The following is a 24439-nucleotide window of genomic DNA, read 5'->3' as shown; positions in this document are numbered from 1 at the left end:
CTTAAACTGTTGATGTGTAGCATGGAATGTCAAGAGCTTGAATGACAAATATTTGAATGTCAAGAACAAAAATTAAAAGAGGTCTTCACAAATTCATGGACTGACTTAAATATTTTACCATGTTTATAAATTTTGAATATATATATATTTGTTATAAGTTTAGAATATTACAGCAATTTAATTCACAGTATAATTTATGGCTAGTAAGATTTTTAAATGTTTTTAAAATATTTATTTAACCAAACTATAAACAGTAATATTGTGAAATATTATTATATATACACACACACAACCAAATTGTCAGTCAAATATATATCATTTATTTCTTTATTTGCTGCATATGGTCCTTTAATTACCAATTAAACAGATGTTTCACAACTTCTTGTCACAAGAATTTAACTTTAGTTACTGTATTACTGTAGTGGGTGACTGATTTTCTCACTGGAAGACAGAAGACACGTTTCTTATTCACATCTTTATTACTTACAAAAATAATGACCAACATTCTGCATTAATGACAAAAACAGCTCATTTGCAGTGGGCCTTTTCATCTTCTGTATTAAAGCTTGCATCAGAACTCCGCCGGCTCATGCACTGCCAATCCAAACACTCTCCATTCTCACAATAACAACAAAACAAATATCCACTCCAGGATATGCACTCAAGCTCAAAATCAATCAGAAGAGCCACATAGGAACAAATAAATATAGACCTTTTTTCTTCAAGTCAGAATTTAAGCACTTTTTGATCCTGCATTTCTGGATGAGAGAGGAATATTGCCTATTAACCACTGAAATGTCCGTTTGGCACTACTTCACTGTTCCACATTTCCAGTTCAGTATGAACATCTAATACAGCCATTGGGATTTTGAATATAGCATTCAGAACCTAAAAAAAAAGGATCAATGCATTCCCCTCCCAGTCACCCAACTCTGGTTCTACTTTAAGCTCTTTTGCATTCCAACACAGACAACTATAAAACAAGCATGTCAGATGCTCCAGAAACAGGTGTGAAGCCATAACATTCAACATATTTTAATGGCTTTAAAATATGAGATGTTCTCGGATCAAGGCACTTAGAGGCCAGGATTATTTAGAGAGAGAAGAAACAAGCGACCCACTGAATACTGTTGCTTTTAGTGCAAGTACACCATCATTGCCATGCACATCAAACCTCACTATTGATGCTCTGTGACTAATGGGTACCATTGGAGGTTTTAAAACGCACAAGTCTTGACATACTAAACTGACATCACTGCATCTCATTCAAACAAAATAAATATGTATATTATTCCTTATTAATGCAAATATTATGTAAAAAGAGATACGTAACTGCTAAAACATCCCCACTCTCACTGAAAATAAGGTCCATTTTGTAACTTAAGTCCCCCAGAGTAACTAAGCACGGGAACATCAACAGCTGCTTCTGTGAGTTGGGAAAGGCTCACATTATAACCAGTAGGGGTCAATAAGACTACATTCCTGGAATGAGAATGATTCCAGCCTCACAATAAATGCTAATGAGGCTTCCACCTGCTCAAATCTATTCACACCCCAGTCCAGTGTTCTGCTCATATTTGAGCTTTTAGTGTTTGGATTCATACAGTAGGGATTGGATATTTGTGCAAACATACCCAGCCTGTCACCAGCAATCCACTGTCTGTGAGGAAAATTGGGTGGAATTTTGCAACAGGCAAATATAAAGCCAAATGTCTCTAGAAAAGAGCAGAAGGGACAGACGGGACAGGTGGTCCTGTGCTTTGGTCAGTCTGACTTCCCAATGGTCCGGTCCTACTGCAGCAGCTTTTGGTTGAGGATCTCCCAGATCATCGCTTTCCTGAAATATGGCATATGATTCTAGAGAAAGAGATAGGGACATGCATGCATTATTGAGACATGTATGATTCTGCCTGTATTAGTGTGTGTGTGTGTGTATATACACACAACGTACCTGTCTGAATGTGAGGCTGCGTCCTCGGGATATATAATCAGCATATTTGCATACGAACACACCACAATCACTACCATTCTTCTGCTGAGGGATCTCCTACAAATAATAATTAGAACTGAGCTGAGCTCTTAGACCAAATGAAACTCTTCTACAGCAGTAAAATGTAAAATTTGAACTTGGAATTTTGGTAGGATTTCTTAAAAAAAATTGCAATTAAATGCAGAAAAGTGCTTGGCATCAGTCATATTTAACTAAAACTAAAAGAACAAACAAAAACGCTATAATCTGTTACTTGAAATAAAATAAACATGAACTAAAATAGAAAAAATACCTTGAAGAAAATAAAACAAAAAAATAACACAAAAACAACCAAATTACTAAAACTAAAATTAAAGTAGAAAGAGAAAACCAATAAATAAAATCTAATTCAAAATACACATCTAAAACCGAATGCAGACTCCTTGTCATTTGCAAACAGCACGGTTTCATTTATACTTATTTGTTGCGCCCTCTTGTGGACTTAAAAATCTGGTGACCACTGAGATCTTTTGAGCTTTTACTCTGAAATAATAAATCCATTTAGAATTTTGGTAATACTGAAAACATTGAATATGGAATTTCTCAGTCCTGCTGACCTTGTAAGATATTTTTATAATTATACATGTGCTTACAGAAGGCCGCAGACTGCTCAAGGTCCACTTCGACGTTTCCAAATCTTTGCCTTTCTTCACCTTGAACTCCTCTTTCAGATAAAGCCTAATGGACAGATGGATTCATTAGTTATTAATATAAACAAGTAGAAAAACAAACACATTGAAAAACAAACCATGAGCACTAACTTAACTCATCAGCACAAAAAGCTAAATTAAACAACCCCTTTTTGCTACACAGTACATGCAGCACAGTACATTCAGTATGATCATATTATTATACATATTTAGGTATGTAACATTATCACTTACAAAATCATGTTGCAGATGTCATCATGCCGTTGACCCATAGAGTCGTATGACCGTGCAGACTTGGATTTGAAGTCAACAACCTATCATGGTAAAAGGACACCAAACAATACAAGCTTGTTTGTCTTTTTCATTGTGCTAACAGACTGCTAAAAATATGAGGGTTTCTAATGTTTGAACTCATAATACATGGAGTTATTTACTCACAGCAAGGGACCAGTGAACGCCCAGGTGAAGGGGGACCAGAATGATGTCATAAAAGAAGAGGTCTACAGCCTTTGTCCACCGCCGTACTGCAGCATGTCCACCGCTATGCAACTTAGGAAAGAGGAAGGTACTGAACGAGTAGACCTTCCTGCCCCCTACTTCCTGCTCACTGCGGGACATCACGAGATTCATGTAGAAGTTGATCACCTGAGAACGACAGGGTTAACATGATCAATCAAATGTAATGTGAATACTCATGCATATTTTTTGTCTGAGAAAAAATTATAATTAGGAGGAAAATGATAATTATTGGATTAGAGAAGTCACACCTGACATTCATTCTGATTTTTGACTTAGAAATATTGTTGTTTCCTTTGTTTTTCAATGTTATGGCCAATAACTGATAAAACGATTGATTAAAAATCTTAACCTTAGTTAAGATAAAACTTTTTTTTAATAAAAACTTTTTTTGCCTAAATAAATAAATGAAAAAAAAATTCAATACATTTTAAAAAACAGAAAAAAATTATGAGTACACATAAATATTATAATGCATACTTTCAGAGCTCCGGACTCATTCTTGCCATAGGTCGCTCTTTTGCGACTAACTTTCTCAGTTTTCGGGTGCGTTCACTTTCGAATTCGCGATCTTGTCACTTTTACAAGAAAAGATAATTGTCAGTTTTGCTTACATACATCTACACACCATTCACTGTTTAAGACTAATCAAAAGATGGATGAATTGTTATTTCTAAATTAAAAAGCACAACAACAATAAAACAGTAAAATACAATGACAAACTAGCTTAACTAGTCATTAAGAAAAATGAATAAGCTAAGGCATGGCATAAACTGCATGCTGTATTATATATGGACTAATAAATTACAGAACATTTAGCAAACACAGAGGAATCAAATAAAAATAAATTAAAAGAGAGCCTCCACAGCGTAACGTGAGGTACACAGCATAGATAAGATTTTCCAAATGTACACAAAAAGAATAGTAAAACTACACTTGCTGTCGGTGACAGTGATGCATGTTTTCCCCAAGAATACCAATTTAGGGATGGGCAAAAATATAGATTTTTCGAATTATCGATTCTTAAAATGAAGTTGATTAGATATCAATTCTCAAAAGTCACGAATCGATATTTTCCGGTTTTTATTTCAGCAAACATTTAAAACAAGATCTGATTAATGTGAAACTCATAATTCATTTTCTCCACTAGATGTTCCCCTCTTATTTACTTTGCGTGATGTTACAACAGAAAGCCTGTCATTCATTCATTCATTCATTCAGTACCTATCATGGCAGAGATACCATTGACAAGAACAAAGCAATGTGTGTCATTTGCAATGCTCAGGTAAAATTTTAAGTAATACTGCAGATTTCCAGAAGCATGACATCAAAGGTAAAGGCAAAATGATTTCAACAATGAATTAATGAATGGCGTATAGCGCAGAGTTTTGTTTACTACACTTACTAATGCACAGACGACACTTGCAGTGTTGAACCCTTGAACTTTAGAGTGGGGATGTTTTAGCAGTCACGCATCTCTTTTTACATAATTTTTGCATTAATAAGGAATAATATACATATTTATTTTGTTTGAATGATATGCAGTGATGTCAGTTTAGTATGTCAAGACTTGTGCGTTTTAAAACCTCCAATGTTACCCATTATTCTCAGAGCATCGACAGTGAGGTTTGATGTGCATGGCAATGATGGTGTACTTGCACTAAAAGCAACAGTATTCAGTGGGTCACTTGTTTCTTCTCTCTCTAAATAATCCTGGCCTCCAAATGCCTTGATCCGAGAACATCTCATATTTATTGGCTTAGTGCGCATGTGTGATACGTGACAGGAACGCATCGTTACTGCAGATTTAAAAGGATTAGTTGACCAAAAAATGGAAATTAGCCCACAAATTACTCAACCTCAATTTATAATGGTAAATTACCATTAAGAGATCATGTGTGAACAGGACCTCTTCAAAAATCACGGTAAATTTGTTCTGGCGATCATATTGTTCTTATGGGGATGACATGATTACTCGGAGATGTTTACAAAGCTCTGCTGCTTTTTAATTTGTTTTCCTATATAATTATGCCTATAAGTCCCACTAATATATGCATTCATGTTTTAAAACACAAATATTTTCAATATTGTGGCATAACAAACAGCATAGTAAAAGTATTGTTAAAAAACAAGAAAAGAAAAAAAAAAACAAGAAAAGTGAACAACTAAATACACAATACCAACCAATACTGACAAAAAGGTTATCAAATATGGTATCAATATATTGTGCATTCCTAAAAAGCCTTTTAAAATGATGCTACCTCATCGTTGAGCCAGCTGCCCTCTTGCAGGGTTGCCAGATCCCTCTGTGTGATACGCAGTTTGAAAGCACTGCACAGAACCAGGTTTGGATCAGTTTGAGCAAGAGCAGCACTCACTTCCTGCTGCATCTCCTGTTACATGATACAAAGACAACACTGTTACTCAAACCACATGAAAATGAACCAACTGTAAGTGGAAATGAATAAGCAAGTTTACATAGACATCATTGTTCATACTCTGATCAAGTCTTTATTCCAAAAAAAGAGGTTTACACACTCCACAGATATTAGAATATCCCTGTTTACATGGTATTCACTAATATCAAAGCAAACAAGACATTATTTCATCCTCATCCTTCATCCCCTTATTTCAACGTGTTTGTGACATTTGAATCAGAATATTGCAAATGAATACAGAAATATTCTTGTGCACATAACAGCCAGACAGTTAAGGACTTGATTTTTGTTTTTGAGACACTGACCTTGGTCAGTTTGGGAATCTCTTCCTCACTGCGCCTCACTGTATCTGTAATCGGTTCAGATCTGGATGGTAGCGAGGATCCTGCAGATGTCTCTTTCTCCTTAAGATTCAACCTTGCTTCAACCTCAGCTGACAGATCCACATCTAAAAGCTAGACAGAGTGTGAGGATGAAAAGAAAAGAACTTTCAAAACATAATAATGATAATAATAATAATACATACAATAATAGTATACAAGCAGTAAAAAAAAATTTTTTTTTTAAAATTCCATCTTGGATTTAAAAAAACTAAACTACATAAATCTCCCAGATTAAAGAAATAGTTCAACCAAAATGGAAAAATTACCCCATAATTTAATCACCCTCAAGCCATTTTAATCACCCTCAACTTCTTTCAGACATATTTAATCAGATATATTAAGAAATATCCTGGCTTTTCCAAACTTTATAATGGCAGTGAGTGGGTGTTTTTTTTTGTCAATAGTCCAAAATAAGTCCAATAAAGCGCATCCATCCACAATTAAAAGTGCCTCACATGTAAAGGGCTTCTATAGTGAATCGATGTTTTTTTTTTTGAGAAAAGTATCCATATTAAAAACTTTATAAACAGTAATCTCTAGTTTCCACTAGCTATCATATGCATGTTCACTCCAGCAGATGACGTAGGACATAGTGTATGGTCCAGTGAGAAGTCACAAATGCGGAAGCGCAGCGGAGAGAGCAAAACAAAACACTGGTCATGAATTAGATGTACAAAATGAAGATTTGTAAAGAAAAATGATGGAGGATTCTGATAGAAGCCATGAGACTGGTTTTCCTTTGCTAAAGTAAGGAAACTTTGCCTCTTTTGCTCTTATAAACAAACATCAGTTTTACATATTCTCACCAAAACTTATACTATGCCTATATCTTACATCATTTGCCAGAATGAACATCCGTACAATTGTCAGCGGAAGCTACGGTTTATAAAGTTTTACATATGCATATTTTTCTTACAAAAATGCATCAATTCGCTACAGGAGGACTTTATTCACCCCCAGAGCTGTATGGGACAACTGACAAAAAACACCCTTGGAAGAGGCAGGATATTTTTCAATATAACTCGTATTAGATTCGGCTGAAAGAAGAAAGTCATATACACCTAGGATGACTTGGGGGTGGGTAAATCATGGAGTAATTTTCATTTTTGCCTGAACTATCCCTTTAATATTTTAATACTCTTTCATCTGTAGACATCAAGACTTCCATGACATGAAAAAGGAAATAAGCACTTACGATTTTTCTTGCAGTTTGATTATCCAAGGCTCCTTCCTTGACATAACTTGCTGGTGTGCTTCGATTAACATCTACAGTTCTATAGCAGATTTAAAAAATAAATAAATATATATATATAAAAAATATCAATAAATGCAGATAATAATTTATTAATCAATAATGCTTATGAATCATGCTGAAGTGTTACTTGTCTTTAGTCTGCATCAAAGGATCCCGCCACACAGATATATTAGGTATGGCTGGAGGCAAAAACAGAAAATTTGATTTGACTGTTAAAAAGTATCATGGAAGCTCTTTATCAAAAGTTCATAATTTCAGATAGTTTAAGACATAGTTCACCCAAATATAAAATTCTGCCATTAATTACTCACTCTCATCTCATTCCAAACCCGGAAGACCTCCGTTCATCTTTGGAACACAAATTAAGATATTTTCGATGGAATCTGAGAGCTCTCTGACCCTGCCATAGACAGCAAGGATAACTCGATCAGCGTTCAGAAACATAGCAAGGAGATTGGTAAAATAATCCATGTGATATCAGGGCTTCAACCGTTATATTACGAAGCTATTATAGATGTCACATGGATTAATTTACCAGTCTCCATGCTACGTTTCTGGATGCTGATTGTCTATGGAAGGATCAGAGAGCTGTCAGAATTAAAGGTCGCTGTCAGAATAGTAGGTCTATAATATACGCACTGCACACACGGAGTACATGTTTCACAGTGTTACAGTGGCATTACGCCACTTTTATAAGTCAGACGGAGAGTGTGTGGCCGGCCTGTGCAGAAAAAAAATTCACAAGAGAACGAGCTGATTCTGTCTTTTAAAAAGAATCATAACAGAAGAAAACAGGTATGCTATGTGTTACATATTCACAAGGCGAACAACCAAATGCTATCAAACATTTTTACTGGTGTTCAGGTCACAAACAGATAATCTGATTGGGTGGGCCACCAGTCAATCCACCCAGGCCCACCCATAAATCCGCGCCTGGTCTATATGCATGCAAAATACTTTAATTCAATACTGTATATTCAAAAATGTCAAAACTAATAAAATGATCTGGTCATGCGAAATCGCCTCCGTGGAAGAGCTCTTTTCACTGCTCAGAGACCATGGGCGCGTATTTTGATTTTTATATGACATCGCATCTCTCAAAGAAAAGGAGAATACAATAGTTCTTCGGGATTGCTTAGGACTAGAAAAGGCCCTGACTCGCGGGATGTTGATGGGCATGAATTGTTTGAAGAGCTGACTGCTTTGGGCAGACACCTGGTTGCTGGATCTAAACCACTGCATGCGCTTAAATTCATCTGTGAAAAAGGGATGGAATCGATTTTTCCAAATGTTTTTGTAGCATTGAGAGTGCTTCTCACTCTCTCCGTCACTGTGAGATCTGGAGAACGCAGTTTCTCAAAGCTTAAATTGATACAAATTATCTCCGAAGTAGAAGTTAAACTCGAGGACGCAATCAAAGCGTTTTCCGCTGCAAATGCCCGACGCGCACGCTTCTGAAATGTAGGTGTGTGAATGTGTGTAGGCTATCAGTCAAGAAAAAAATCAAACCTCCAGTTTTGTGAGCTAAAGAGTTGTGTGCATATGTTTAGTTTTATTCTGTACACTATCTATTAGCCTATAAAACAGAAATTATACGCAGCTGTTGCATTGTGTACCTTTTCACCTTTTTACAGAATGAAAAAAACTCTGAAAATGCTTGCACGTTTTTATTTTAGTTTCAGTTTTCAGTATTTTAGTTTTCAGACATTACCGGAAAGATGAAATCAAAATGACATCAAAGCTTTTCTGAAGAGTGTCAGTTTTTTCAATGATACTTTCATATAAAAACACCCCTGCTGCATTTTAATTTTGAAACATAAAGTGTTCGTTTTATCCAACGAAGTATAAGTCATTTGGAAAAATTATTTGTAGCCGTCACAAATAACTATAATATAATTGGCACCACTGGAGACTGCTAGAAGTCAAATGGCCATAGTGAGAACAAAAATAAAGATTTCACACATATTACACAGCCTGCTGCTCATAACTGCTTAAGAGTGCACTGACCATGAGCGATGACATCATGAAGGATATATTTGGACCTACAAACACATTTCATGATGAAAGTTAACATGCACGTTATAATCAGCCCAGAAGTTTCATCTGAATTGAACGCGTTTCTACTTTCACATGCAAATGACTTGTTGGACTTACAGTATGAATATGATTTCTGGCATGAATTCTAGTAGGGTAAAACGTAATTACGCTTTGGAAACAGGCTGTGTTGCCCTGCTATTAGCTGAAGCTGTGTGTGAATAAGCTGCTGCTGCAGAGTGTGAGCTGCTCCGTGTCTCACTCAGCTTCAGAGAGAGCTCAGCTACAACGCTTAGCTATCCCCGTGCGCCTGCCTATTAAATTAAATGCCTAATAAAAAATAAAAAAAATAGTCTGATTAATTGGCCGGCTGATCAATTGGTTGATCTCTATTCAGAATGCATCAAAAATATCTTAATTTGTGTTCGAAGGTCTAACAGGTTTGAAACGTCATAAGGGTGAGTAATTAATGACAGAATTTTCTTTTTTGGGTGAACTAACCCTTTAAAGGAAAACAAAAGCAGTAGGTGCAGCTGGGTGTAATTAAGCTCACCTCTGACTGGAGCAGGTCTGCTTACATCAGTAGTGCGACTGACGGAGGCGTGCCCATTTACCTTGTTTCCATCAAGCAAGAGAGTTGTGCTAAAAACAATTATGAACACAGCATTAACTTCCTCCAGCCACGCTACACTGATTTCAAAAAAGTTTTAAGGACTCATGCAATTACATTGGAGGCTTCATTCGTCCAAATGGCAATGGTTTGCTCTTTGAGTATTTCCCTGATGCCATCTCTACAAGCTTCCTGTAATGCTCTCGGTCACGCTCTCTCAGTGCCTACTCAAAAGAGTGATGGTCAGGAAATCACAGACATAAAAGGTATTAAGTTTCCAGTACAGTTTCCCTACCTCCTCCACAGTCAGGCAAGATTTGTGTGTGCGGCTTGGATGCTCCATCTCAGCTGGTTTTGCGCTTGGCCCGTGGGTGGTGCAAAACGGCACTAGCTTCAGTGATCTGCACATCTCCCTGCCTTTGTCCTGACTTCCCCTGTACAGCATTGCACCACTGCTCAAGAGATAAATACACACTGTTATACAATGTCTAAAGGACAAATCATTTTATCACCAACCACCCAAAACATGGTTTACAGTAACAAAATAGAAGTACATATCTCTGGTACTGGTTAGAGTACAGTTACAATACTAGTTACAGTGGTTACTGTACAGTATATTATGTTTGATACTTTATTTAATAGGCAAGTTCCATTTGCTTATTAATGTCAGAAATAAGTGCTTTCTGATTATTTGTAAAGATGTATTTATAAAATGAATTTCAGCTAATCATAAAAAAAAAAGGTTTAGAGGCAGGTCAATCAGAACAACACTAAATGTTGTGGAGGTTTCATGAACACTTCTTATTGTTTGCATAAAGCATGATTATCCATAATCGCTGAGTGTTTGTTGCTTGGCTGAAATTATGTTAAAATTCTGTGCATCGTGGGATGTGGGAATATTGAGGATCATGTGTTGCTCTTTTTAAAAGAACAGACATTTACAATCTCTCCTTTAATCGCATAAAAAAGTCATTACAACTTTATAATTTACAACTTTACAAAACAGTGAAAAATATGACTTAACTATACTTACTCTGGTTTCCATAAAGCCTGGGGGTTGTGGTGGATATTAGCTGCTGTTCTCTCTTTATTTTTAACTCCCAGTTCTATCTGTTTATCTGAAGAGAGATAATTGTAAACCATTACTAAACTGACAGGGTGTAGATGGGTATAAAATAAGCTTTATGCACAGTGCTCTACCATTCAAAAGTTTAGGGTTGGTAATTTTTTTTTTTAATTCGAATTATCTTATGCTCACCAAGGCAGTTCCTATTTAATCAATAATACATTAAAAATAGTAATATTGTGAACTACTATTATTATTATTAAAATATTTCAATATGTAATTTATTCTTTTGATGACAATCTGTATTTTTAGCAGCCATTACACCAGTATCATATGACCCATTGGAAATCGTCGTAAAACGCTGATTTGGTGCTTGAGAAACATTTCTAATTATTACAAATGTTGAAATTGCTTATTACAATATAATATAAAGTCCCAAAGAACAAACAAATTAGTATTGACCCCAAAGTTTTAAGCGGTAACGCATGTCTGTCAAATTATTTGCCAGATCAGAGACACGTGGGGACAGTTAGATCACACTCACCCATTCCGTCAATCTCAGTCCATGAACTCAGGCTGTGGCTGTGTATGTCATCAATACCCATAAAAGCAACCCTGCCAGCCTAAACCACCAGTGAAACAAGACAATGTACACAAAGCATGAAACCAAGGCTGCACAAGCAATGCATGTATTTGCAATCACTTACTGGTGATTATATGAACATACCTCCGTAAAGGCTTTCTGCTTTTCATTTTCTGCCTTTCTGTGTTTTCTGGATCGGAACAGCCCTACAATCCCTGCAAAAGTCTTCTTGACAACCCTGGTGATTACATCTGTAGAAAGATGAATAAAAGCCTTGATGATAGGAGACTGAGCACGTCAATACGGCACAGTTGTTTACGTGAAAGTGCTAATCTAAATATTCACCATGTCTTGCTCTTTTGACCTCTGGATATTCTGGCACACAATCAGCGGTGTACACACTGCAACACAGGAGAAAATGAAACCCTTCAGGTCAGTTCATCAGATGCATCAAAGGAGTAGTTCACTCAAAAAAAAAAAAAAAGAAAAAAAGAAAAAAAGAAATGAAAATAAAATAAAAATAAATGTACTCACCCTCAGGCCATCCAAGATGTAGTTTGTTTATCTGAACAAATTTTGAGAAATTAAGCATTACATCACTTGCTAACCAATGGATCCTTTTCAGTGAATGGGTGCCGTCAGAGTCAGAGTCAAAACAGTTCATAAAAATATCACAGTAATCCACACCATTCAAGCACATTAATTAATTTCTTGTTAAGTGAAAAGCTGTGTGTTTATAAGAAACAAATCCATCAAGACACTTTCAACGTCAAACTCTTGCTTCTAGGTAACACAAGTCCTCTGTCCATAGTACTGCTTTCTCCAGTGAAAACGTCATCTCGCCTGAATCAGGAGAGAAATATGCACAGATAAAGCAACATTTACAAGTTAAAACAGTCCTAAATAAATGTGTCAGTATTTTGATGTGAGAGGACAACAGGGGATGGATTTTTTTCCACTGGAGGAAGCGTTATTATGGACTCATTTTCTGGCCAGAAGCAACAGTTTAAAGTTAAAACGTTTTGATGATGAATTTGTTTCTTACAAACACAGCTTCTCACTTCACAAGACATTAAGATGAACACAAGATGAACAAGTGATGTAACCCTAAATTTCTTCCAATGAAGAAACAAATTCATCTACATATTAGATGGCCTGAAGGCGATTAAACTGTAAAAACTTTAGTGATTACACTAAACTATGCCTAACTATACACTAAATTACAAAATAAATAAAAATGAAAGCAATAAAATGAAAATCACTAAACCATTAGACTCAGAGGAAAACTGAAAACACCACGTCTTTGTTAAAGAAAGAAAGCTTTCTATTTAACGACATCATCATATCTGTAATAATTCTAAATCACAACAAACATTTCATAAATTATGTTCGACAGTATCCTATTAATGTAATGTCAAAGATGGTGACTGATTGCTGTTAAGTAATGTTAGACTGTCTATTGACGAATTGTTTACATTGGACTGATTCCTGTCCCTGAAGACAAATGTAATGTACTACACTGCCTATTGTTTATGTAAATGAACAAGGAACAAACTGACATCAGACAAAACAAGGCACTGTGTTAATTGAAACAGAAACCAATAGTAATTAGGTTTATTCAGAAACGAGGGATATACAAACAGACTAATACCACACCTCTGATAGTTTCGTTTGGCGGGCCTGCTGTTCTCCAGCCGCTGCGTGTCTGTGCCCGCGGCTCGCGCTACTCCGTTACCGTGCTCACTAGGCCAGGCTGCGGATTTCTCACCAGAAAAAGGAACGAAGAGCGACGATAATCCGTCAACTATCCATTCATACATCACAAACCACCACGATGAATAAGACTCCGCTTTGTTTGTTAGTGCCAGGTCTATATTACAAATTTTGAAACCCAAAATTTGGCCGACTCTTCTTTCACAAGCCTTCCGTGGCCGTACGTTTTACAGCGTCACTGATATGTCAACTGCGTCAAACTCAACTGCTCGTCGGTTAGGCCCCTCCCACTCTCCACTATACCAGCGCAGCAAATATGAAGTACCTGTACTTGGCTGCAGACGAGAGGCTGTTGCTGTGGTAACTGTAGATGAATCTTGTTGAAGGAGAAATATAAGCTATCAGAAGAGGGCCAGCAACATATCATTATAGCAGACACATGCACACACAAATTATTTACTAAAATAAATAATTGTTTATGTACTATATTTTAAAACCGCTATAAAGCCATTATTTGAACTGGAATAGTATATGTAGATGTTCTGTGTATGATCTTGAGTATAACTTAAGGTGTGTACTTTTCATACAGTGTGTTGGATGATTTGAGGGGGCTGAGGGGCAGGAGGAGGTGGAGGTGGTGCACTTTGGTGGAAATGAAGGCACAGGCTGGAGTGGCCATGAGATCCAGCTCATGTGTGTGGCCTTCCCAGATCCTCCATGCTGATCCTGTTGCACACTTATAAACATACTCAAATGCACACAAATATTTGTGATTAAAGTGCTAAAAAGTTTTACTATTTATATGACACTTCAAGATTGCCTTTGTTTTAATCATTTTAATAAGATACTCTTCTTAGAGTGCAAAGAATAATCATTTTAATAATCTCTGTGAAACGCTACCCTCAGTCTCTGTAAGAAGTTCCTCTTCAGTCTCAGAGCTCTGGATAATGCATCTGCTTGCCCATCATAACTTCCGTGGAATCACAATATAAGCAATCAGTCATATATGCTGCATTCTATATTTTCAGTAACCTCGTCTGCTTTTGTTTTTATTGTTTTAGGCTTGGAATAATCCAACATTCTGTCTGGCAACTTTTATCTTTCAGGACAGATTTTTGGTCAGAGAGACAAAACACAGATAATTTAAATCATGTAATATTGTACCTAAACTACCTTAAATTTTCTAAAAATACAACAGCGCAGTACACACACACACACACACACACACACACACACACACACACACAAAACAATTACTGTCTGTGTACTTGTGGAAAATGCAACAATTATAATAATTACTTTTTATGTAGAATTGAAATGTCAAAATATTGTTATATTTTTTAACCTTTATACTCAAAATAAAAGGTAATGATTATATTTATCATCTTTGTTTATTTTTCCGTACTTATAATATTATATTCTCAAAGGGTGTTATATAACACTGGCATTACATTTACAATTTCTGAGACTGGGCCTTATATTATTATTAGTGGTTAACTGGTTAATCTAAAATATTCACCCGGGCTTTTACCCGCGTCTCTCATTTGTCAATCACAACCACTATCGGAAACACTACTACCACAACAAATACACAGCCTACGGAGGATGGCGTTTCTGTCTATCCTGTACCGCAATAGGCTCTAGACGCTGTCAATCAAAGGGTCATGCTTGCACTCGATTTCTAATTGGTCATTCAGGCCCAATGCATTAAAAGGAGGGAGTTTTAAAAAGAGCAGGTGTATTTCTGCAACAAGAAATGTCATTGGCTGACAGGTTCACATCCTTTGTTTTAATAGGTTCTCGCTGACTGTCAATCTGATAAGGGCGGGGATAAACACACGCCGCGGCCATGTTGAAAATTACACTGACAGTTACTCCTTAGGAAGATCTCTGAACTCACAAAACATTGCGAAAAATTAGTTTAAGGAGTTTTAGAGAAACGCCGTTTCAGTCTGATTGGCGTCCCTTCAGTGTTTCCTTCACTCCCATGAAATTCCTCGATCCAGGAAATGGATCAGGATGAAAGGCAGAGAAAATTAGAGGCCGGACGAGCAAAGGTAAGCGCTAACATTAGCAGAATAACTTTACATAGGCTAGTTGTGAATTTGAATATTATTTTGTTATCCTTTTTGTCTGTAATTATATGAACTACCACACTGATTTCGATGTTTTTTCTTGCTTCTGTTTGAGACCCGCTTGTATTTCAGATTGTGCCACAGATATCATAGCCACTCCCATTGTTCTTGGTGCACAATGTCTCAATATGAAACTTAAGCCCGACTCAATTTATCAGTGTATCTGTGCCCAAGCTTCTCATAATTCAATGTGCTGAGTTTTTGATTAATGTCATGCCATAGTCATAATGGACAAAATGAAGCTTGTAACGTTATGTCGTTTCATTTTCCCTGGTTTACAAAATCAGAACGATCTTCCTCAGCTGAAATGTTTGCGCTTTGCGCTTATGTAGCTTTGATTATGTGTTTAGTTTGTTTAAATATGGGGTAAATGTGTGCTTGCGTTCCAGCAAATGCTTTATTTTATGCTTATGATGCTGTCTTATGTTGCAAATAAAGTTCGATTTGCTTAGGGAAACTGATACAGCTCTGTCTCTAGGCAGGATCAGTGCAGCTCACAGGTACATATTCAGCCCTTTACGGGAACGTAACTTTTAGAGGACAACAAAAATGAAGTGGCATCTTCTCGTTTTTGTTAGGCGTTTCTTTGCCTCATTTTGAAGGACAAACGCTTCGAAATGACGTTAACAACACGACATTCATTGATCAAATACTAACGTTATCTCATTGTTGGATAATTATATTCAGTCCCCAGGAGAATATTGCTTGTTATTTATAAAGAGACCTGCAGGAGGCACCACACGATTAAAGTCTCAACATTGCTACATTTCTACATTTCAGGACTCAAAAATGAAATTTGTAATAATTCGCTCACCCAAATGTTGTTTTATGCCCATATTGTTTTTATTTCATGTGGGGCACACTGCACACAAAAATTAACTTTTAATGTATGCAAAAACTTCTCCATCATCTTTTATGGTCTATGGAAGTCAGTCATTACTTATTTGTAGTATGTTCTTGAGTATTGACAATTCAAATCTTGTTTTACTGCAGCTTTTTTTTTTTTTTGTCGCTTAATTTTTTTTTAAAGTTTATTTTAATGGAATGAAACACTACTTGTTTCTTTTTAATATTCAACTCCGCTTTAAACCGTCTCTTGCAATTTCAACATCTCGGACTTGCACTGGATCCATACACGGCATACAGTCAGACTCTGAATTTCATTTTGTAACTTCAGCCACATGAAGTGGATTAATATTCAAGCATGTAACATTAGATAATGGTTGTAGGTGGATTAATTAAGATCAAAAAGATGGATTAATACCAGTTCTAGAGTGGCTAGCTGGTTGCCATGACTTGTGTTAACTGGTCTACAATCAACTGCCCTTAACACAGCTCTGCAAACTTCAGTTACTAATTTCTTTTAAAGTTGACACAAAAATTGATGTTATATTTAGATATATTTAATTCTGATATGCACACCATTTTAGTTACTAGTGGATGCTGCATAGAGTGGCCCGAATATTGCATGTAAGCTGCTGTTCTAGATGCCATTTGTGGCTTGTGGTCCCCCAGGCTCTCTTCATATCAACATCTGATGTGATTTGACAGTCAGTGGGCGAAACACAAACTGATTCCCTACATGTTTTTGAAAGCAGGTCAAATATAATCTAGTGGAATAGCTTGCTCTAGTGTTTTTTCAGGTTTATTCATACTGCTATCTTGGTTAGAGGGTTAGTCCAGAGGGCAGCTTCACGTTTGCTCACAGTATACATTTGTGCATTCGCTCCTCCTACTTTATTTTTTACTTGGTTTTCAATGGCCTCTGCAGAGCACATCTCTCCACTTGGTGGTCTTAATGTTTTCCTGCCCAGGAATCATATGGCGTTCTGTTTGGTTGATGGATTGCGGTCATGTGACTTATTTAACCGCCTGAGGGGTTTGTGCTGATGCTTGTTCATGGAAGCACTATTGTCATATTTGGTCCAGCAGGGCTCATTTGAGCTTGCTTTTAATCTGGTATAAGCTTCTTAAGGCAGCTGTGAGAAGCATCTCTTGCAGTATTGTGCGTGTTTCAAGCATCTCCATGTTTCCACGCTCGACGATCATGGATTCTCTGAAGAGGATGATGAAGAACCCATCGTTTTGGATGTCTGCTTTTTAAACCTGTTTTTCTTCCTGTTGTTTTTCACATTTATTGACTAAGATGACGATGAATTTGCCTTCTATTGTTTGGATTAATTGTGAGATGTCAGTCATGCAGGAGACGCATCCGTTTGACTTCTGACATGGCTCATGTTTAAAGTCCAGCCCAATGCTGATTCTATGTTCTTGCTATCTCATCCTGATGTACGTTTCCCTCTACCTGTCTCTGAACCTCTGGCGCAGCTTGCTCACTTTAGACAGCGTCGGGCAAAAAGCGAAAGTTCGAGCACGCAGAAAAAGACGCAGAAGAGGAAGGGCCAAACTGTCCAGACGAATGACCTGTCAGTGCAAGAACGCCACCTAGAGGAACCAGAGACAGTCGATCGTCATGGAGAGATCAACAAGGAACACTCAGAGGTTTGCTTTGAATTTTAAAGAGTCTATATGTAAGAATTATGTCTTAATCGTAATAAAATTTTGCCAGTGTGTGAACTACTTGTAACAAAACTTAAACAAGACCATAAACAAGATTTTACAGGGAAAAATCTAAACTTTTTGACATGTACATGCACATCTGAGAGCCTCTCTTCCATTCTGACATATAATCAAATATTTATACGATGTTCAGATTACTGCCGAAAAAAGTTTTCCATGCAAAAACTATAGTCTCATGTAACCACATCTAAATAGTCTGTGTTCTTTTGTATACTTTATGATAAAACTATCATAAGTGTAATTTTAATTACCTCATCTGTCGACATGATGCTGGTGAATTGCAAAGCTAGTGTAAACCTATTGTCATTGATATGATCAGATGCTTTCTTAACTGCAGTTTTCTCACCGCTGTCATTTTTCATTAACAATACATTAATTAATTTCCGACTTACTTTTTTTTTTTACTTTCCCTTACTTTTTTTACATTTAGTTTATTAAAACTAAGCTGCAAAAGCTTCTGTAGCATTGTGGCACCAGATAGATGCAATAAGGAGAAAATAATAAAATTTCAGAGTTGTTTTTCTTTTTTTATCAAGGTTTTGGGAAGTCGTGGCCTAATGGTTAGAGGGTAGGACTCCCAATCGAAGGGTTGTGAGTTCTAGTCTTGGGCCGGCAGGAATTGTGGGTGGGGGGAGTGCATGAACAGTTCTCTCTCCACCTTCAATACCACGACTTAGGTGCCCTTGAGCAAGGCATCGAACCACCAACTGCTCCCCGGGCGCCGCAGCATAAATGACTGCCCCCTGCTCCGGGTGTGTGTGTGTGTGTGTGTGTTCACTGCTCTGTGTGTGCATTTCGGATGGGTTAAATGCAGAGCACAAATTCTGAGTATGGGTCACCATACTTGGCTGAATGTCACGTCACTTTCTTCTTCTTTTTCTTTTTCTTTTTTGATCTTTAAAAAACTGTTTATTTATAAGGGTTTTAGAGATGTAGAAAACGGTCATTATAAACTGAAATATGACACACATTTTACTAGCATACATGTACGATATGTCTTCTGTTAGAAATGGGTCAGTTTATGCTTTCACTTGATTGGTTTTAAGGGCTTGGCTGCTGCTTTACATGCCATTTAGACATTACAAAGTCACATGCAAATAGCATGTGAATACCACTACAGCAAATTTCTAATCTATAGCATGTATATCTGTGTTCCCACCCCGTCTGGAAATAGGCCATAACATGGCTGGGGCAATGTAGTCATGGTAACTGTAGAAAATCAGCATTTTTGTCTGAATGTTTAGGCATCACTCAGACCTGATGGCACAGAGAGCAGTATTTCAGAGGTCCATCAGTGCTGCAGAGAGGATGATGAAACCGATGCCCCTGAACAGAGGTCCTCTTCTGAGTCTCTGGCAGAGTCAGAGCTGCCCGATCAAGCAGAGGATGAACTTGCAGAAATGATTATAGTTGCACATACTGGCAAAGAACAACTGAAGGCAAGTGCACCACACATAAAGTTGTCAACATGATGTTTGTATTAAACGCATGGAACTTTGTCACTCTGAATGCACGAGAAGTGTTCGAAGGCTGGGCACTGAGCTACTGCCATTTATATCCTCGTGGCTAGGTCTGTGTCATGATGTGACACATTTTTCTCGACCTATCTAGCTGATACTGTGATTAACCACTAGTGCTTAGTTCATCTGGAATTCACAGAACCACAGTTGCATATGTAACTAGCATTTTCTATTGCTTTTATGCACGTTTAGTAGATTTCTGCATCTCCATGAGATCAGAAGCTGAACAGACAAAGCAAAGATAATTTTTTTTTTTTTTTTTTTTTTTTTGGGCAATATGTATTTTTGTTTGCCAGTACTTAGGTTATTTATTTGTAGTAATCCCAGCTGTGTTGAGACCATTTCTAACACTCTTTTCTCAGGTAATGTTGCATTGAATGGTTCACTTGAAATGTGTCTGTGTGTGCAGAATTTTATTTTATTTATTTTTTTCATGAAACTGCCATTATCCTGAAATAGAACGGAGAAAGATTCTCTCCAAACTGGGTTGCTTCTGTCCGTTTGAATGGACTAATTCGTGTTCATGTTTACACATACATCTAGAAACCTGAGGCAGAGTTTTGCTTTCTGGAGCGTAGTGTTTATCATAATTGGTTTGCTTGAATGTTCGAGAATTCTTCTTTTTTTTAAAGCCTCTTTTGATGGTGCGGAGGGAAAGGTAAAACCAATTAGATTACATGGATGAGTTTAAACGTATTCTCATTCCATGTGTTCCACTCATAGATTTAAGAATTATGATTCATGCTCCATGAAGCCTAGATTTTTAAATGCCAAAAAGTATTTGCACTTATTCTGTATAGTGTAACTCGTTGGCTGGAGTCCAGTTTAAAAATATTGTTTATTTATAGATGCTTAGAATGATTTCAATAATATTTTAACTTAATCAATCACACAGCAATTACAGGCGGCAGTAGAAAAACGGAATGAGATCATATCACAGCTTAGTAAGAACCTGCAGGTGGCGCTGCAAAGCAGAGACCAGGTACAGCTGGAGGCACAGCAGCTCACGGGTCAGATTCAGGAACTACAACAGCAACTACAGCAGGTAAAAGAAAAGTCTTGTCTGAAGTCCTCAGCACTGATTCATTCAAACAGACATGGTTTAATTTAAATGGAGCGCTTTATAACTTAGTGATTGGCAGATTTGTGTTCTTAAGAATGTATAATGTTTAGGTTGTAAAGAATAAAATGGAAAAATGCTGGTCTTTGTTAGACATGAAAAATGATGACTTATTGTTGACTTCTGCTAACAATACTTTTGATCCTCTGAATATGGAGACTCTAAAATGACTTGGCCTCCCTAATGGCCAAATGAACAAATCCTGTTATTCATAGTACCCAATGTGCAACGAAGTAGTTATTTCAGTTGTCGTTGTGAATAATTGAACGCAACAGTAGGAGTCTAAATGAATGAAATGTAAAAATACTTGCAGGCTAAAGAATATCTACGTAGCAAAAGTCAAGGCTGTGTGGATCTGACCCAGGCTGTTCAAAATCAGCTGCATGTACAATTGGAGGAGTCCCAACAGGTTAGGACACTTGTCTTTTTAATAGTCAAGATTGTCATTTGAAGCAACATGCAGTTTTGCTTCATCAACATGTATATGTTCCATTTTATAGATGACTAAGGAGCAACAGTACCTTTTGGCCCAAAAAGAAACTGAGATCACAAACCTGCAGCAGAAATTGTGTCTCATGGAAGAATCCCTCTCTCAGCTTCAACATGCCTTTACACAGAGAAGTGGTGATCAAAAAGATCTAAGACTTCACCAACATGGTAGTTTAGAGTTCTCCACTGTCAGCCCTCCATTTCCAGATAACAGTCCTGACTCAGACTCTGAAGCTTTAACGCAAAGCCTAAGAGCTGAGCTAGAGGAAGAGCGTAAGAACAGCCAGCGAGCTCAAGAACAAGTAGAAGCATTTCAGAAAAGGATACGGATTCTGGAGGGTGAGAAGACCCTGATGGAAGCTCATCTGGCTGCAGTAAATGAAACACAAGCCCAGGAAGCCCAGAAATATAAAGCAGAGAAAGATGAACTGAACCAAGAAATGGTTAGATTAGATAACCTTGTAAATGAGCTTCAAAATCGTCTTCATGAAGAGGAGGAGACGGGACGCCATATGCGTTCCAAATATGAAGCCGATATTTCCAATTATGATCTCAGGCTTCAGACTCTGGAGGAGGAAAGGGAATTGAATGTAGTCCAGCTAACCGAAGCTCATGAGGCTGCTCTTATTCACCTGCGGAAGGAGCACTCTGATGAGATCCATCGCATACTGGAGCTACTGAACCAGGCCCAGAGTCAGCATACTAATTCTCATCATAATGTTTCCAAAAACTTTGGTGCAGACGTATCCTGGAAAAAAGTCTCCAAAGAGCAATACAATGAGGAGACAGCCACTGAGAGTGCAGTCAGAGACGACTATAGTTTTGACGTCTCTGCAGGGGGGTTCCAGGATGTTCTGATGGAATGTTACTTGGCCTCTGAAGGGCCTCAAGAAAGCTCATTAATTGAAGGCAGTATGGAGGAACAACATAGCCTGATGGAAAACTCTGAGACGTCTAGGTTTGAGCTCGACAGTGAGATCATATTTCACACTACAGATGTCCCTAACAATGTCACCTCTGACGGTGATAAGTCAGATCCAGGACTGTCTGTGGTTCATGGCATTGATCTGCCCCAACCTGATGAAATGTCCTTCACTGATGCCCAGTGGCAAAACTCAACCTCAGTTGTTGAAGAGCTGAATGATAGCGCTGGCACTGTGGACTTAGCGAAGGAGCTGCTAATCCAGCAGTGCCGAGACCTGGCAGAGCAGTTAGAAGAGCGGGAACGTCAGCTTGAGGTTCTTCAAGAGGAGGTTCGACAATCTGCTGAAGAGGTCGAGGAGGCACGGGAGCGTTGGAGCAAAGCTTCAGAGGAGCTTGAGGAAGCTAAGTGGGAGCTGGAGATGGAACGTGAGAAAAGAATTCAACACGAGGAAGTTATCAGCCAGAAAATGCATGAAGAAGACAACCTCAAGAACTTTCTAAGTCACCTACAGATCCAGAAACAGCCGCAGCTTCAGGACAATGAAAGGTTAATGTCTGACAACATGGACTCCAATAAGATCTCAATATTTTCATCTATTGAAGAGTTGTTTAAGGAACTAAAGGAGGAAAATGCCCAATTGCTGCTACAGCTCAAATGTCAGGAGCAGCTAGTGAAGGATGTCCATGAGCAGAAACCAGCACAGGAATCTATAAATAGTGAGCTTTCCTCTTTGCAAGCTGAGAGAGATGAATTTCTACTTCAGCTGGAACAACAAAGGGAAAAAAACCAAGCTACTTCAGTGCTGCTTGGTCAAAGGACCTTGCAGGTGGAACAAGCCAATAGAGAGCTTCAGCAGCTTAAAGCTGAAGTGGAAGAGAAGGTTGGAAGGTTGCAGAACTTGGAGAAAGAGAAGACAGACCTGGAAACTAAGCTAATGTGCCTTAAGGAGAACCTCAACAACATGGAAGAGGAGAAAGCTACCCTTGAAAGACGTCTCCAAGCTTTGGAGGATGAAGCAAAGAGCATGGAGATGGTTCTAGAATCAGAACTGAGGAACTTTGAGGTTTGAATCTTAATTGCTCTTTTGAAATGAAGTTTATATTTAATGTATAAACCACAGTATGTGCTGCTGGTTTAAGTATAGTAATGAGAACTAATGAATGCATACACTTGTGTTTGTGGAAACGTATTTGACACACAATTATGGTCCTCAAAGTAACACTCACTTTTCTCTCTAGCACCAACTTGAATCAAAGGATGCAGAGCTCAAGGAAGTTAAGGAAGCACAAGAGAAGGCAGAAGAGGAATACATGGAAAAGGAAAGCTCCTTAAAGAAAGAACTCATCACAGTCAAGCAGGATCTAGAAGAAAGACGGAAGCAACACGAGGAGGAGAAGAGAATTCTGGAAGAGAAACACCAGAAAGAGGCGAGAACCATTTATTGAAAGTGACTGGGAAGAATGTCCATTTTAAAAGGAAAACAAGTGAAAAAGACAAGTCGAGTAAAGATGGTTGAAAAATAAACTAACATCTCATGTTTCCTACCTTTTAGGTTAAATACTTGAATGTGCGTTTTGAGCGGGAACTTTCTGAACAGTCTGCTCGTCTGGAAGATGAGCAGAAGAGACAGATCAGCTTGATTAAACAGGTTAAACAGCCTATTTAACTTTATTTACCATAGCAAAGTGTATTCCACCCTTTTCTAGAATCATATGGCTCTCTTAAGTTGTGTACACTGGTCTTTTTCAACTCTGCTGGTCTTAGGTCTATGAACGAGAGCACGAGAGGGAGCTGACGCAGCTGGCAGCCCAACATAGTGAGGAAATCTGCAGACTTAAAGATGAGCTCTCCAGGGATCTGCAAGACGGCCTGGAGGCTGCACACCAGGCTGAGATGCTCCAAACACAGGTACGCGTTTAATCTCAGAATTTTCATTTGAGTCCTGGGGTATGTTTTGGAATGTAATGCTGACATGCTGCTCAATACATCTAACGTTAAGATTTTAACGAGGTAAGATTTTCAAAGAAAGAAATTAATGCTTTTATTCAGCAAGTATGCATTAACTTGAAGGAAAGTGAAAGGAAAGAAATGTTTCAGAAGATTTCGATTTCAAATGGATCCCATTCTTTTGAACTTTCTATTCACTAAACGTCCTAAAAAAAAAAAAAAAAAAAGGTAATGTGCCACTGAAGACTGGACTAATAGCTGCCGAAAATGTAGCTTTGCCAAGCATTTTTAAAATGTATTAAAATGGTGTACTGATTTCTTATTGTGTTGTGATAATATTTCACAATTTAACATGTTTTTATTGTGTTTTTGATCAAATAAATGCTGCCTTGGTGTAAGAGCAGTACAGAAATATGCCATTCTAAACATACCCATATTTTAACTGC

General features: G+C 37.6%; 2 protein-coding genes across 6 annotated transcripts in view; one reads left to right on the top strand and one right to left on the bottom strand.

Annotated features, from left to right (window-relative positions):
• Positions 1 to 297: 297 nt before the first annotated feature.
• On the bottom strand, positions 298 to 13537 carry LOC128016206 (sentrin-specific protease 2-like). 2 transcript variants are annotated; one of them, XM_052600690.1, is made up of 18 exons: positions 13221 to 13355; positions 12099 to 12129; positions 11910 to 11965; positions 11709 to 11815; positions 11526 to 11604; positions 10949 to 11033; positions 10211 to 10367; positions 10033 to 10139; positions 9859 to 9947; positions 7399 to 7450; positions 7212 to 7290; positions 5939 to 6088; positions 5457 to 5588; positions 3118 to 3324; positions 2914 to 2993; positions 2623 to 2707; positions 1952 to 2047; positions 298 to 1857 (listed from the first exon to the last, which is right to left on the bottom strand). In XM_052600690.1, exons 5-18 carry the CDS (start codon positions 11584 to 11586, stop codon positions 1792 to 1794), a joined length of 1446 nt encoding a protein of 481 aa, XP_052456650.1. In that variant the 5' UTR covers positions 11587 to 11604; positions 11709 to 11815; positions 11910 to 11965; positions 12099 to 12129; positions 13221 to 13355; the 3' UTR covers positions 298 to 1791. The 2 variants fall into 2 exon arrangements, with proteins under 2 accessions (XP_052456650.1, XP_052456649.1); XM_052600689.1 differs by lacking the exon at positions 12099 to 12129 and having other exon boundaries at positions 13221 to 13537.
• A 1560-nt stretch (positions 13538 to 15097) lies between these two features.
• The window catches only part of LOC128016204 (pericentrin), a 39041-nt gene continuing 29699 nt past the window's right edge, over positions 15098 to 24439 (top strand). For 2 of the 4 annotated variants that reach the window (XM_052600685.1, XM_052600684.1), the window contains exons 1-9: positions 15121 to 15334; positions 17741 to 17914; positions 19237 to 19431; positions 20408 to 20557; positions 20946 to 21041; positions 21133 to 23109; positions 23285 to 23473; positions 23599 to 23694; positions 23811 to 23954. In XM_052600685.1, the coding sequence (XP_052456645.1) occupies positions 15287 to 15334; positions 17741 to 17914; positions 19237 to 19431; positions 20408 to 20557; positions 20946 to 21041; positions 21133 to 23109; positions 23285 to 23473; positions 23599 to 23694; positions 23811 to 23954 (3069 nt within the window). In that variant the 5' untranslated portion in view covers positions 15121 to 15286. Of the gene's footprint in view, positions 15335 to 17740; positions 17915 to 19236; positions 19432 to 20407; positions 20558 to 20945; positions 21042 to 21132; positions 23110 to 23284; positions 23474 to 23598; positions 23695 to 23810; positions 23955 to 24439 lie in introns of all 4 variants that reach the window. The other 2 variants (XM_052600681.1, XM_052600682.1) reach the window with 2 other exon arrangements.

The sequence above is a fragment of the Carassius gibelio genome, chromosome A6 (assembly GCF_023724105.1).
Source record: "Carassius gibelio isolate Cgi1373 ecotype wild population from Czech Republic chromosome A6, carGib1.2-hapl.c, whole genome shotgun sequence".
Classification (NCBI taxonomy): domain Eukaryota; kingdom Metazoa; phylum Chordata; class Actinopteri; order Cypriniformes; family Cyprinidae; genus Carassius; species Carassius gibelio.
Note: the sequence above shows the minus strand (reverse complement) of the source record. Positions and strands in the feature narration are given on the sequence as shown.